Source organism: Puma concolor, chromosome A1 (genome assembly GCF_028749965.1).
Source record: "Puma concolor isolate L17-30 chromosome A1, mPumCon1.1.hap2, whole genome shotgun sequence".
Classification (NCBI taxonomy): domain Eukaryota; kingdom Metazoa; phylum Chordata; class Mammalia; order Carnivora; family Felidae; genus Puma; species Puma concolor.
In genome coordinates, this window is record NC_141667.1 from 61,899,373 (window position 1) to 61,913,448 (window position 14,076).

At 35.6% G+C, this 14,076-nt stretch overlaps 1 protein-coding gene across 3 annotated transcripts in view; it reads left to right on the forward strand.

The window, feature by feature from the left end:
- RANBP17 (RAN binding protein 17) overlaps positions 1-14,076 on the forward strand; it is a 340,310-nt gene that overhangs the window by 59,513 nt on the left and 266,721 nt on the right. For all 3 annotated transcript variants that reach the window (XM_086714573.1, XM_025923706.2, XM_086714706.1), the window contains one exon: positions 4,694-4,799. In XM_086714573.1, coding sequence (XP_086570699.1) covers positions 4,694-4,799 — 106 coding nt within the window. The remainder of the gene's footprint in view (positions 1-4,693; positions 4,800-14,076) is intronic.

A 14,076-nucleotide genomic window follows, 5' to 3' on the forward strand; every position in this document is an offset into this window, starting at 1 on the left:
CAGCACAATCTTTGTTAAAATCCCAGCAGGCCTCAGCGCAAGAATTGACATGCTGATCCTTAAATTCATAAGGGAATCCAGAAGACCCAGAATATTCAAAATTAGCTTGAAAAAGAATGAAGTATAAGGACTTACACATCTTGATTTCAAAATTTATTAAAAAGGAAATGTAAAAAAAAAAAAAAAAAAAAAAAGGTTAGAGTGGGAGAGAGCCAAAGCATAAGAGACTGTTGAGAACTGAGAACAAACTAAGGGTTGATGGGGGGTGGGAGGGAGGAGAGGGTGGGTGATGGGTATTGAGGAGGGCACCTTTTGGGATGAGCACTGGGTGTTGTATGGAAACCAATTTGACAATAAATTTCATATATAAATAAAAAAAAAAAAGAAAAAGGAAATGTAGTCAAGACAGTGTGGAATTGGCATAAAGATAGACACTAGAATAGTGAAATATAATTGAGAGTCCAGGTATAAATCCTTCAATGTATAATGAATTGCTCTTTGACAAGAGTGGCAAATTCAATTCAATGACAAAAGAATAGTTTATTTGACAAATGGTGCTGGGACAATTGGATACTACATGCAAAGAATAAGACCAATATCTCCCACCATATACAAGAATTAAGTAAAAATAAATCATAGACCTAAATGTAAGAGTTAAAACTATGAAACTCAGAAGAAAACATAGGAGTAAATCTTCATGACTTTGGGTTGGGCAGTGGTTTCTTAAATGTGACACCAAAAGCTGAAGTGACAAAAGAAAAATTCAAAATTTTGACATCAGAATTAAAAATCTCAGAATGTTTCAAAGGATACCATCAAGAAAGTGAAAACACAACCCAGAGAATGGGAGGAAATATTTGCAAATTTCATATCTGATGAGGGACTTGTATCTATAATATATAAAGAACCCTTACAGCTCAATAATAAAAAAAGATAAACAGCTCAATTTAAAAATGAGCAAAGGATTTAAACAGACCTTTCTCCAAAGAAGACCTGCAAATGGCTGGTAAGCATATGTGAGGATGGTCAAAATCATTAGTCATCAGGAAAGGATATATTAAAATTACAAGATACCATTTCACACTCACTAGGATGGGTATAATCAAAAAGATGATAACAAGTGTTGATAGGATTTGGACCTTCATATATTGCTCGTGGTAATGCTGGTTTAGAAAGCAGTTTGGCCATTCCTTAAAATGTTAAAAATATATGTATCATATGACTCAGTAATTCCATTTCTAGGTATACCCAAGAGAAATTATCCACATACAAGCTGTGCACAAATATTCAAAGCAGCATTATTTTTTTAAGTATTTAAACTCTAGTTAGATGATATACAGTGTAATTTTAGTTTCAGGTATACAATACAGTGTTTCCACATTTACATACAACATCCGGTGCTCATCACAGCAAGTGTATTCATTCCTTAATCCCATCACCTGTTTCACCCACCGCCCACCCACCTCTCCTCTAGTAAATATCAGTTCTCTATAGTTGAGTCTGTTTCTTGGTTTGCCTGTCTTTTTTCCCCCCTTTTGTTCATTTGTTTCTTAAATTCCACATGAGTGAAATCGTGGTATTTGACTGACTTATATTTTACTTAGCATAATACTCTGTAGCTCCATTCATGTCCCTGCAAATGTCAACATTTCATTTTTTATGGCTGAGTAATACTCCATTGTGTGTGTGTGTGTGTGTGTGTGTGTGTGTGTGTGTGTGTGTGTGTATGATATATATACAGATCTATCTATATATATAGATATCTCTATATCTATCTATATATATATATCATGGACAAGACACTGGGCTGTTTCTGTAAATAGCAGCATTATTTTTAAAGTCAAAAGGTAGAAACAGTCCAAATGCCCATCAGCTGGTGTATAGATGAATAAAATGTGCTATGTCCAACAATGGAATTTTTTAAAAATATGGTTGATACACAGTGTTACATTAGTTCCAGGTATACAACATAGTGATTCACCTTTTCTATACATTATGGATTCCTTACCACAAGTGTAGTTACCATCTGTCACCATACAATACTATGGTAGTATCATTGACTGTAATCCCTATGTTGTGCCTTTTATTTCCATGACTTATTCATTTCATAACTGGAAGCTTCTATTTCTCCCTCCCATTCACCCATCTTGCTTGTCCTTCAACACCCGCCACCCCACCCCACCAGCAACCATAAGTTCAAACAATGGAATGTTGTTTGGCTATAAAAAATGAAGTACCAATACAAACTACAACATGGATGATCTTTGAACACATTATGCTAAGTGAAAAAGACAGTTACAAAAGCTACATGTTATATGATTTGTTGACATGAAATGTCCAGAATGGGAAAAATCTGAGGAGACATAAAAGTAGATTAGTAGTTGCTTGGGGATGGGGGTGAATTGAGGGGTATGGAGTGGAATTTCTTTGGTGAGAGATGAAATGTTCTAAAATTAGGTTGTGGTGGTGGTTGTACAACCCTGTGAATTTACTTAAAAACAATGACTTTTATAAGTGGATGAATTGTATGGTATGTGAATTATATATTTCAGTAAAGTTGTTAAAGAAAGTGATAGGTTCATCTGTTGGAGATTCCCAGTAGAATGAAGGATTGTTAGTGTTGGAAGATTCATCTTTGTATATGTTGAAGCCACTACTGATTATAATAGAAGTCTTATTGGAAAGAGTGACAACAAGCCAGGAATGAACACCTTCAAAAAGTAAGGGAAAGTAACCTGAGGGAGAGTAGATCATTGCAGCCAGAAAGGATATTTGGTAGTATAGTTTGATGACATAAGATGTCAGCTGAGTGCTTTTGATGGAGGGAGAATGTTTTGGAAATAGACATCAGGAACGTCAAGAACACCTCCATGTTGTAGGCCTGAGATACAAGAAGTGTGGAAGAGAGATCACTTGAGAGGACCCACAGAAGTAGGGTCATCAGGGGATAGCATGTGTTACTAATAGACTTTTATGTTAATCATAAAACAATTTTGAGTACATAGGCAACTTTCTTAGTACCTTCAGCTTCCTAGATGGGCTTTTTGTTCTGTTAGTTTTTAAAAATTAATTGTGTGTATCTTGAGGCTTGAGTCTGTTTTATGAATTACTTGATCAAATTAGTGTTTTTGTCTCCTATTGAATCTGTTTCACATTGTTTATGTCCCAGCCTGCATAATTGGGTCTATTCTGATTTATTCATTGTCGTTTTATAATACAATAGGGGATGTGGATATTTGCCAGGCTATATTTCTAACTTACAGGAAGTTTGTCACCTCAATAGGCTGATGTCTCTCTTTGAAGTTAGAGGGAATTGATCAGTTATAGAGTAATGATGGCTAGTATTCACAGAAATATAGAAAGAATGTGCTCTTTTTCTACATGAATTTATCCTTCCTAAGTCTTCCAACAGGCAAAGACATCCATAAGACTATTCAAGTTAATACCCTTGAACTTTAGTTCACTTGAGAAGGTTTCTCAATACAGGAACATAATTGATTTGTTTCTCAATACAGGAACATAATTGATTTTGGTATTGTGCAATAACCTGGTCAACTTTGAAGAATCAGTCCCTAAGAATAGCACAAAATTTCTTTTTAGCAAGATAACTGGTATGTTGTTAATTGTTCATAAAGGTCTTGAAAATTTTGGAGAATCTGACACATGGATCAGTGCTTCTAAGTTGTAAAATGATATATGCCTTATAAAAATCATTCAATAAGTACCTCCATTTCTGAATTACTCAGTTTTGTGAAAACTGTAGATGCCATGCATGCCACTGTTATAGTTAGTTAAGCCCTTGCTAGTATTGCCCGTGAAGTTAATTTTGTTGTCAGACTATGTGATTTGAATGGTGACAATCTTGGATTTTAAAAAGTTATGCATAAAATACAACAGTCTTGTATTTTAAAAAGTTATGCACAGGGGCACCTGGGTGGCGCAGTCGGTTAAGCGTCCGACTTCAGCCAGGTCACGATCTCACGGTCCGTGAGTTCGAGCCCCGCGTCGGGCTCTGGGCTGATGGCTCGGAGCCTGGAGCCTGTTTCCGATTCTGTGTCTCCCTCTCTCTCTGCCCCTCCCTCGTTCATGCTCTGTCTCTCTCTGTCCCAAAAATAAATAAACGTTGAAAAAAATTAAAAAAAAAAAAAAGTTATGCACAAAATACAAAGGCGATAAATTTATTACCATCTATTAGGTTCAAACAGGGACAATACTAAAAATGATCAGGCTGGTATTATCATAACATTGACCATGTTTGGTCAGTGACCAGAAAAGATGCTGGTCTGTGGATTATATTAGTACTTACTTACAGCCCTGGTTCTACACATTACTTTAGGTGTTTTGTTAGTCCAATTTAATTTTAATTGTAAGTCTTCATGGTAGACATTATTTTCTCCATTTTTCAAATGAAAACCCTAATGTGTAAAGGGGTAAGTAACTTATGCAAGATCACATAAATTGTTCGAGCTGGGATTTGGAACATAACTTTAACTCTGTAAAATCTGTAATTTTTACTGTTATGCTGCGTTGATAAACTTAAAACTCACTCCACTCTCTGTCAAGGACTGAGTTCACAGTAGTTTATCATTTGTTTGGAAGAATAGATCACTTTGCCAATTTCAGAATTTTCTGCAATATAAACATTGTTTCTATAAATACCTCCTAAACATTTCTCTTTCCTGTTATGTTTTAGGACGTCTTGCATGGCTGGTATACTTAGTTGGGACAGTTGTTGGAGGAAGGTTAACCTATACCAGTACAGATGAACATGATGCTATGGATGGAGAATTATCCTGTCGGTAAGTGCTGGCCATAAAACTTACAGAAATTTACTAAGTAGTTAAGAAATTTAGTTATTATTGAACTGGAATTATAAGATAAAACATTTTGTACTTGGCCATTTGAGGAAGGTATTATTTTCTTTTTTACTGGTGAGAAAACTAATAGAGGTTAGAGGTTAAGTGATTTGTAGAAGTCAAATCTCTAATAAGTGTTATAGTCAAATATACTTTAAACTTGCGTCTAAATAGTGTTTAGACTTGCGTCTAAATGAAGGTTTAAGTTGCTTTTTATTTCTTAGGATCTGACAAAGCTTGCTAAATTGGTGTGTATTGGGTGGTGGCAAAATTGGGGTGATATACGTGTGGTCAAAAAGCAGTGGATAGTCAGTTACCCAATACAAGCTTTGTGATTGTTGACTAGATTTTCCACCTCATGACTATAGCCTTAATAAGAAGCAATGAATTACTTGCCTTAACACTGAGGAAAATTCCTACATGTGAATAATACACGTGAGTTGGTTTTCTATATATTTTAATTTATTTTTTAATAAAATTTTTCTTTATAACAAAGTCGTATGTGTTTTTATTGGACACTTAAATATTTCAAATAAAAAGAAAAGTCATAGATTAATTTGAAGGTAACTATTACTGTCATTTTGCTAAAGACCTTTGAATTTTTTAAATTAATGCTTGAGGGTATATGTACATTTCATGTGTCTTTTCCAACATTTTTTAAACAAAAATTATACTAGAATACTGTTTTGTAAACTAAAATGGGGACAGTAATACCTAATTCATTTTGGGCTATTATAAGGATTAAATGAGTTAATATTTTTAAGATGCTGAGAACAATGTCTGGCAAATGGTAAGTGCTATATTACCAAATGCCATCTGCTCCACCCCCGCCCCACAAACACTTCTCTTTTTAAAAAATCAAGCATAATATTGTGATTTTACCTAGACATTAAATATTCTAAGCTGTTCCTTAATTTAAACATACCCTGGTCTTGGGAATTTTAAGTTGTTTCCCAATTTTTCTTCAATGTAAACTGCTTTGAGGTGAATATTCTTTTAGATCAAAATAATTTCATTAGAGTTAATTCCTAAAGGCTGTAGAGTTGGTGGAATGGTCTACAGCATGTTAAAGAGTTTCAATACTAGTTTATTCTCTGAACTCAAAGGCTTTGAGAGTTAACCATATTTTCTGCAGTTGAACCCTAGATAATAGGATTATCTTTCCCAGATAACAGCAAATATCTTGTGTTAATTTTGTATTGCTTTGGTTACAAGTGATGTCAAACATTCTTTTCCATTCCTATTTTTCCCAATTGTATTTTCTCTGTGATTTTTAAATATGTATAGATTGTACCATTTAGCTAGTTTTCTTTTGTGATTATCTTTCCTAATTTGTTTATAAGAACCCAGTATATATCAAAGATCTTAATATTTTGCTATTTAGTTTGAAAATGTTTTCTCCATGTTTTTAATTTGTTTTAGAAATTTCTTTCTTACTGGATTTAAATATTTATATGTTCAGATCTATGAAATTTTCCCTTCATATTTTCTCCATTGGTCATGCTTAGAAAAGTTGTTCCACACCTGGATAATAAAAATACTCACCTATGTTTTCTTCTAGTTTTTTTATGGTTTCAGTTTTTTATATTTAATTCTTAATATATTTGACATTTGTCTTATATACTTTTTCCAGAGTTTACATAGTGTTAACCAATTAATGTGAACCTCATCCTTCACACATTTGAAATGCTGCTTATATCTTTACATGAAGATTTTAGGTCTTTTTCTAGGCTTTTCATTCTTTTCCACTGATCTTGGAAGTCTGTTTTCCTCAGTGTAGAATAGAAATATAAGGCAAGTAATTCATTGCTTCTTACTAAGGCTACGGTCATGAGGTGAAAAATCTTGTCAACAATCATAAACAAAGCTTCTGTTGGACAATTGACTGTCCATCGCTTTTTGCCCAGATGTATGTCACCCCAGTTTTGCCACCACCCAGTGGCAAAGTTCTTAAAATTATTATACCTGGTTGTGGCATTCTCCTTACTTACTAATCTTAAATATATTCCTAAGTGTTTAATAAATTTGTTGCCATTTTGAATAGAAAATTTCTCTTCATTCCGTATTCTTTTCTACCTTTAAACTAGCCCTTTGCAGTGAAACTGGAGTCTGAATGGAACACAAATATTTTCAGCTTTTCTAAGATTCATTATTTCCAATATAGAATAACTTTAAAATATGAATTGGGGCATTCTTAAAATGCTTTGGTTAATTTTAAACAAAGTGAATAATTTGCCTCCGTGCTATCTTTTAATATAACATTACATGTTTAATAAAGTGGAAAGTAAGTATACTTTTTGCTCTAGTTTGATTTTTTAAAAGTTTTCATCATCAAGCAGAGAAGTACCCACTGGCATTATTTTCCTGAGAAATATATAACAGGAAATGAACAAAAGCAGGTATATTTGCCAAGGAAATAAACAAAAGCAGGTGTATATTTGCCAAGTAGAAAATTTTAATTTTTTCTTTAAGCAACAAATATATTTAACTTTAATATTTGATTTGCGTTTTAGCCGTTCCCTAGAAAACAAAGCATTAGGTGAAGATTATGGTCTAAGGTTTTATTGAAGAGTGGGGAGAAAGGTGCATTTTCAAGGAAGGAAAAATGAAGGAAAAGAAAAATTGAGAGAACAGGGGAAAACAAATACCGTCAATAATCCTCATCCACAGATTCCAGTTTTGCAAATTTGTGTACTTGCTGAAGTTTATTTGTAACCCCCAAACCAACGCTTCTGGTGCTACTGCAGGCATTTTTGGATATGTATGTGCATGGAAATTTGAGTTGCCTGATTCCCATTTTCCCAGCTTTGCCTTCTCGTTTCATACTCTAATACTGTAAATAAGTGTCCTTTACATTGTCTGTTTAGTGCCATATTTCTCACGTTTTTGTGCTTTTTGTTGGTGGTTTTACTATTTACAGTGGTCCCCAATGTAGTGCTGAAGTGCTGTCTGATGTTCCTAAGCACAACAAAAAAGCTGTAAAGTACCTTACAGAAAAAATACGTACATTAAGTAAGCCTCATTCAGGTCCAAGTTGTGCTATTAGCTGTGAGTTCAATGTTAATGATCAACAATACATATTAATAAATAAGATGTCTTTAAAGAGAAACACACATAAAACAAGGTTATTTGTTAGATTGGTTAATGAAAACATTGTCACCAGTGTTCCTCAGGAACCTAACCCTGTATTTCCTCTGGGAGCACAGTGGTTCAGTATTGACTAATACAGTTTTCATAATGCCTTTTGAGAACATAACTACCATGAATAATGAGAATCAAGTGTATAAGATGGTACATTACAGACCTTGTTGCTTGCTGTTACAGGAGTTTTTCCCAGAGGCCACATGGACCAATGTGTTTCAAAACAGTTCATGGTGGTGGCAGGATGGGGGACTAAGGGCAAGGCATTTTTCTGTCTGCTTATTTCTGTGTCCCGTTTCTTACTAGTTAGTGTCTACTCCCGGGGTGCTCAACCTTTTCATACTTCATAGTTGTGTTCCCTGGCCTCTTTGAGGTATCGCTGGGGAAGCCAGAGCTTCTATTGGTCCTGTTGGGGTGGGAGGTAGGGGCTAGAGCTGTTCTAGGCCTTACCTCTTCCCCGGGTAAAGATTTACAACTGCAGGAAGTGTGTGAATCTTACTGGAGCCAAAAGACAAGTGGTTGAGGCCAGGGATGGGGTGAGAGGTAGTGGTGAGGTTGGTGTGTATGTAAACAGGGCTAAGCAGATTCAAGATCAAGGTGGGGCATAGAAAAAATATAAATATCTGTTGTGAAATGTTGAGATTTTAAATTAAATAAGAATACGGTTTTATGTAGAATTTTAAAATATCAATTTCATATGAAGAAGTTCCAAGTAACTGGAACCGTAATACTGTTGCCTTCTGTGTATTGTTACATGATACCTTTTTAACTCCTGGGGGAACAATACCAAATTAGAAGACCATGAAGCTTCTGCCAGAAACCTATATGCTATTTTATCAGGAAAAGGTTAATATTCATAAAAGCTCCCAATATTGTGATAATTATAATTAAAACATGTTACTTTAACATATTTAAATATGCTACTTTAACTTGGCAAATAAATATATTTGTGCTCAGGCCATGCAATTCTAATTAAATAAAGATAATTTTATAGTCATTTCCGTTTCATTCCTCATTACCAGAATGTAACCCTCTTGAGTGATTACCCAGAGACTGTGTTTTATTCATCCTGTGTCTTCTCAGTTTGCTCGTGCTAATAGAGCGACTGCTGCTTTTAGGCTTATTCTTCTCAGTTACCCCCCCCCCCCCCCCCCCCCCCCCCCCCCCCCCGGTCTCTCCTCACTTCTCTGGCCTGTTCTTCTCCAAGTCATCCTTCATTACTCATGAAACCTCTGGCAGCTAGCTCGGAGTCTTGTTCTCTCTCTCAGACTCTGCTGTCGTATGGATGACTTCAACTTCTTTCCCATTAGATCGTGGTGCTCTACTCTGTTCATAAGCTTCCAGTGGCTTCCTGTCACACACGTGACAGATTCCAGAGTCCTTGCCAGGGCTCAGAGCCTCTTGTACTACTTCTCTGACTTCATTTCCTCCTCTTTCTCATTCAGCCCAACCACAAGGGCCTCCTTGCTATTTGAGTATTACCAATATGTTCTCACTTTAGGGCCTCTGCACTTCTCTGCTAGGAATGCTTTCTTCCAGATGTTTATAGGGTACTCCTTCACTTCAGTCAAGTAGGTCTATATGCAGCTGTCTCTTCCTCTGATTTCCCAGTCTATAATAACACCCTATCTTAGTTTAGTTTCTTCCTAGTCTTTATTACCCCTTATGTTTATTTGCTCATTCCACTAGTGTAAGGAAAGGAATAAGCTTTATCTGCTTTGTTCACCGTTGTATTTTTACCTCAACTGCCTGGCAAAACCTTAACCCTGAAGGAATTCAGAGTTTTCTCTAACCTGTTAAGTGATAACAAAAGAATTGCATACCTCTATACAGGTACCATTTGTCAATCAGAATGCCAGTTTTCACCTCAGCTGAGCCCTCAGCATTGCTCAGTGATTCTGTGTTGCAGTCATTGTTATCTTCTAACTTCCAGATACCTGTTGAACTGTTTCACTTGCATGTTCTGTTTCATATTTGTCTTCAATTCAGTGGCTAACATTAAACTTCTCTCTTCTATCCACTCCCAGCCCTGACCTCTTCGCGTGTCTCCTTGCCATCCGCTCGATTGCCTAAGTCTGAATCCTGGAAGTTATTCTTAACTTTTCCTTTTTTCTCTCTCACCAGCATCCATGTAGTCTTCATTTTCAAATACTGTCAGCTCTACCTTCTAGTTATGCCTTTTAGTCCAGTTGTTTCTAGCCCTTGTTGTTGTAGTTCCTATCATCTTTCAACTGGATTCATGCTACAGTTTTAAGTGGACACCTTGCTTCCTCTCTGGCTTCCTGAATCTGAAGTACAGATCTGATTAGGTCGGTGCTTTGCTCAAACTCTGAGCCAAGTACTTTCCATTGCTACTGGGTTTAAAATCAACATGGCTCATCAGGTTCATAATCTGGCTCCTGCCTGTCTGATTAGCTTCATCTGACTGCTTTGCAGCCATATTGAACTTTCCTTAGCTCTGAACTGAGCCATGCCTTTTCTTCCCTGCATAGTTCTCTGGATAGTTACACATGTTTTCTCCTTTCTCTCCACACACTCTTTCTTTGCCGTTTTCCATCCTAGAATGTTAAGAATCTTCCCCAATTTTTTTTTACTGTTTATGATAGTACTTGTCATTCTTTAATTCCTTATTTTATGTCTTTCCCTGTATAGACGATAGGTTTCTGGAGGACTGAGAATATATATGTCTTGTTCACTTATATTCTGAACTCCTGATACACACCTGCCACATAGTAGGCCCTCAGATATTTGTTGACTAAATGAATACTTATTTATTTGGATACCTAGGGGAATATAAACAACTGATTATCCAAAATTCATCTCTTTGAATTTGAAATGCTGTGCTTTATACTTGGATTGAAATTATTTAATGATATACTTGTCTTTTTATTCCCCCCATGCTCTTTACCAGAAATAATTTGACATAAATGAAACAGTATGTGTAGGACAATAAAGTGAAACTGGAAGTGAATATTATATATATAATGCAAGTTTTATTCTTAAGCACTTTTAGAGGTAGCCACAGATCTTTGAAGGGCACTGTGGCAGAGGTTACTAGCTGTCCAGCATTTCTTCTTCCTTTCTTCTGCAGTAATAGAATACCTGATTCTTACGGTGGGTATGTGGCCACCTGAATAAAGACCAGATTTATTAGACTCTCTTGCAGCTAGGTATGGTTAAGTGATTGTGTTCTAGGCAGTCAGATGTAAGTGAATGTGGTATGTGCCAGATGTGTGGACCTGTTGGGTGGAGCTGAAGAAGCCATCTTAGGCCACAAAGTGATTGTGTGAATGGAGGCAAATGTAACAACAAGATGTGAGGAACCTGAATCCCTGATGCACTGTGGAGGGCTAACTAGTCCTGGAGGACTGCCTTGGATATTTGCTTGAGTGAGAAATAAATACCCATATTGTGTAAGCCGTGGTTATTTGGACCTTAGGCTTTTGCAACTGAACTTCTGGTACAACTACCAAAACTTCTTTGACAAATGGATCCTGTACCCTGCTGGGAACTCTTTCCTGCTTTCCTGCTGGGATGCCATTGCCTTTTAGGCAAATGCAAATCACCAGCTTAATATGAGTTGTAAAGACATCCCAACAAACTGTCTTTTGGTTTCACATCTTCCTAGGATTTTGGAATGTATGCTATAAAAAGGAAATAAAAGTAAACAAGAGAAAGTACATAGAACCAACAGAGAGCTAGAGTAGGAAAAGGGAGGTCCCACTCGATAAAGAATTCAGAAACAAGATATGCCTGTTTAAGTCACTTGAAAACTCACCTGGATCTAGACACAGTTTGCTGAATATATCTATTTATTTAAAAATTACTCCAACAATCTGCTAATTAAAAAATACCCAGACTAAAAGCTTTGTCACTCCTCTAAACATTACAGAACAAATACATCTTCTTAGGAAAAAAAAACCAAACAACCGGTTATAGTAACCTAATTCTTAAATGTAATCTTCAGTAACTTTACCTTCATAAATTTTAATGGTATTGAAAATATTTGGTAGGTGAAAGTTACTTTTAAATAATATAAATATAGGAAATAATAACCATAAAATGGTATTCATCATATTATTTCATAACACTTTGGCAAAAAGTACCAACTTTTTAATTTGTTTAAGTTTATATATTTATTTTGGAGGGGGAGGGGCTGAGAGAGAGTGGGAGAGAGAGAATCCCAAGCAGGCTCAATGCTGGCAGCGTGGAGCCTGACATGGGCCTTGAACCTATGAACCGTGAGATCAAAGTCAGATGCTTAAATGACTGAGCCACCCAGGTGCCCCAGTACTAACTTTTTAAAAGAACTTCATATGCTATAACTTAGATACTTTGTAGAATTCTTTGGAAGTAGTTATATTTCCCTGAAATAGGAATTTATCATCAAAATGAGATGGTTAGATATTGACATAGTCTTAATATTATACATCTATTAAAAATAATGTTTGGAAAAGTTAAATAATATGAAAAAAATAATTGATCAAGATATATTTAGTTAGGTGCTAGAACAGAATAAAAGGTCCAGTAAAGTAACCTGAATGCATACATGAACCTAGTCTATATGATAAGGGATATAATTGAAATGGTGAGCAAAAGATAGACTATACAAGACAGAAATGGTGTTGAAACATCTGGGTAGCCATCTGGGAAAAAATAATGTTGATCCATATCTCACAAGATGTGTTCAAGATAAGTTCAAATGTATCAGAGAGGTAAATGTAAAAAAAGAAAAAAAAAAGAAACATAAAAATACCTTATATTCAGGAAGAAGACCTTTTTATTATGTAAAATCATAAAAGAAAAAGCTGATAAAAAATTTTGCATAATAAAAACCTAACAAAAACTTCTGTATGGCATTAATCACATTACATAGGCAAAGGACTCAGTTTTCTAATATATGTGTGTGTGTGTGTGTGTGTGTGTGTGTGTGTGTGTGTGTGTAAAGAATTTCTAGAAATCAGCAAAGAAAAGAGAGCCCAATAGAAAGAATTGGCAAAGGATATGAACAAACAGGTCACAGGAAAGGACATATATACGGCTTAAAAACACGGAAAAATTTTAACCTCATGTACGTGACAGAAATACAAAATAAAACTGTACTGAGATGCATTTTTCAGATATTAATAAATTTTAAATTTTCATATCATCCGAATTATCTTATATGAGTGTATACAGACACTCTCCTAGACTGATGATAGATAAATTGTTTCAGTTTCTGTGGAGAACAATATGCTAATAATCATCAACGTTATAAAAGTTTATATTCTTTAAACTAGTTGTTTCACTGTTAGAAGCATATATTGTAGCTGTACATGTGTGAAATGATTGTATAAGATGGCTAATTGCAGCAATTTTGCAACAGCAAAAAATTCTTAACTTCAGTGCCCATGTGTAGGGGAATGTTTGAAAATATTATGGTATATTTCTACAATGAAATGTTAAACAGCTGCAAGAGAGAATGAAGAAACTCTTGATGTCTGACATGGAAAGATCTTAAGATCAGTTATTAAATGGAACAAGCTAGGTTTGGAAACATAAGTATAGTGTATGTTCCATATGTTTAAAAGAGTTGAGAGGAGAATATTTAGTCATATTTGCCTGTGTATACAGTTAAAAAAATCTCCGGAAGGACACATAAACTATTAACAGTGTTCCTGTGTGCATGCATGGAAGGAAGTGTGTGGGTTGGCTAGGCACCAATGCCTTTGTGCAGTTAGAAAAAGGAGACAAAGGTGCTGTTCCTCAACAACTTGTACTCTTAGCTCTTAGAAAGATTATTAAAATAAACAGATTTTCTTAATACTAGGCACTTAGCCGTCCACTGGAAATTTTTTTTTAAGTTTTTAATGTTTACTTATTTATTTTTTTGAGAGAGACAGAGACAGAATGAGAGTGGGTTAGGGGCAGAGAGAGAGGGAGACACAGAATCCGAAGCAGGCTCCAGGCTCCGAGCTGTCAGCACAGAGCCTGACGCGGAGCTTGAACTCACGGACCGTGAGATCATGACCTGAGCCGAAGTCGGACGCTCAACTGACTGAGCCACCCAGGCGCCCCTAGAAATTTTTAATGAAAATAG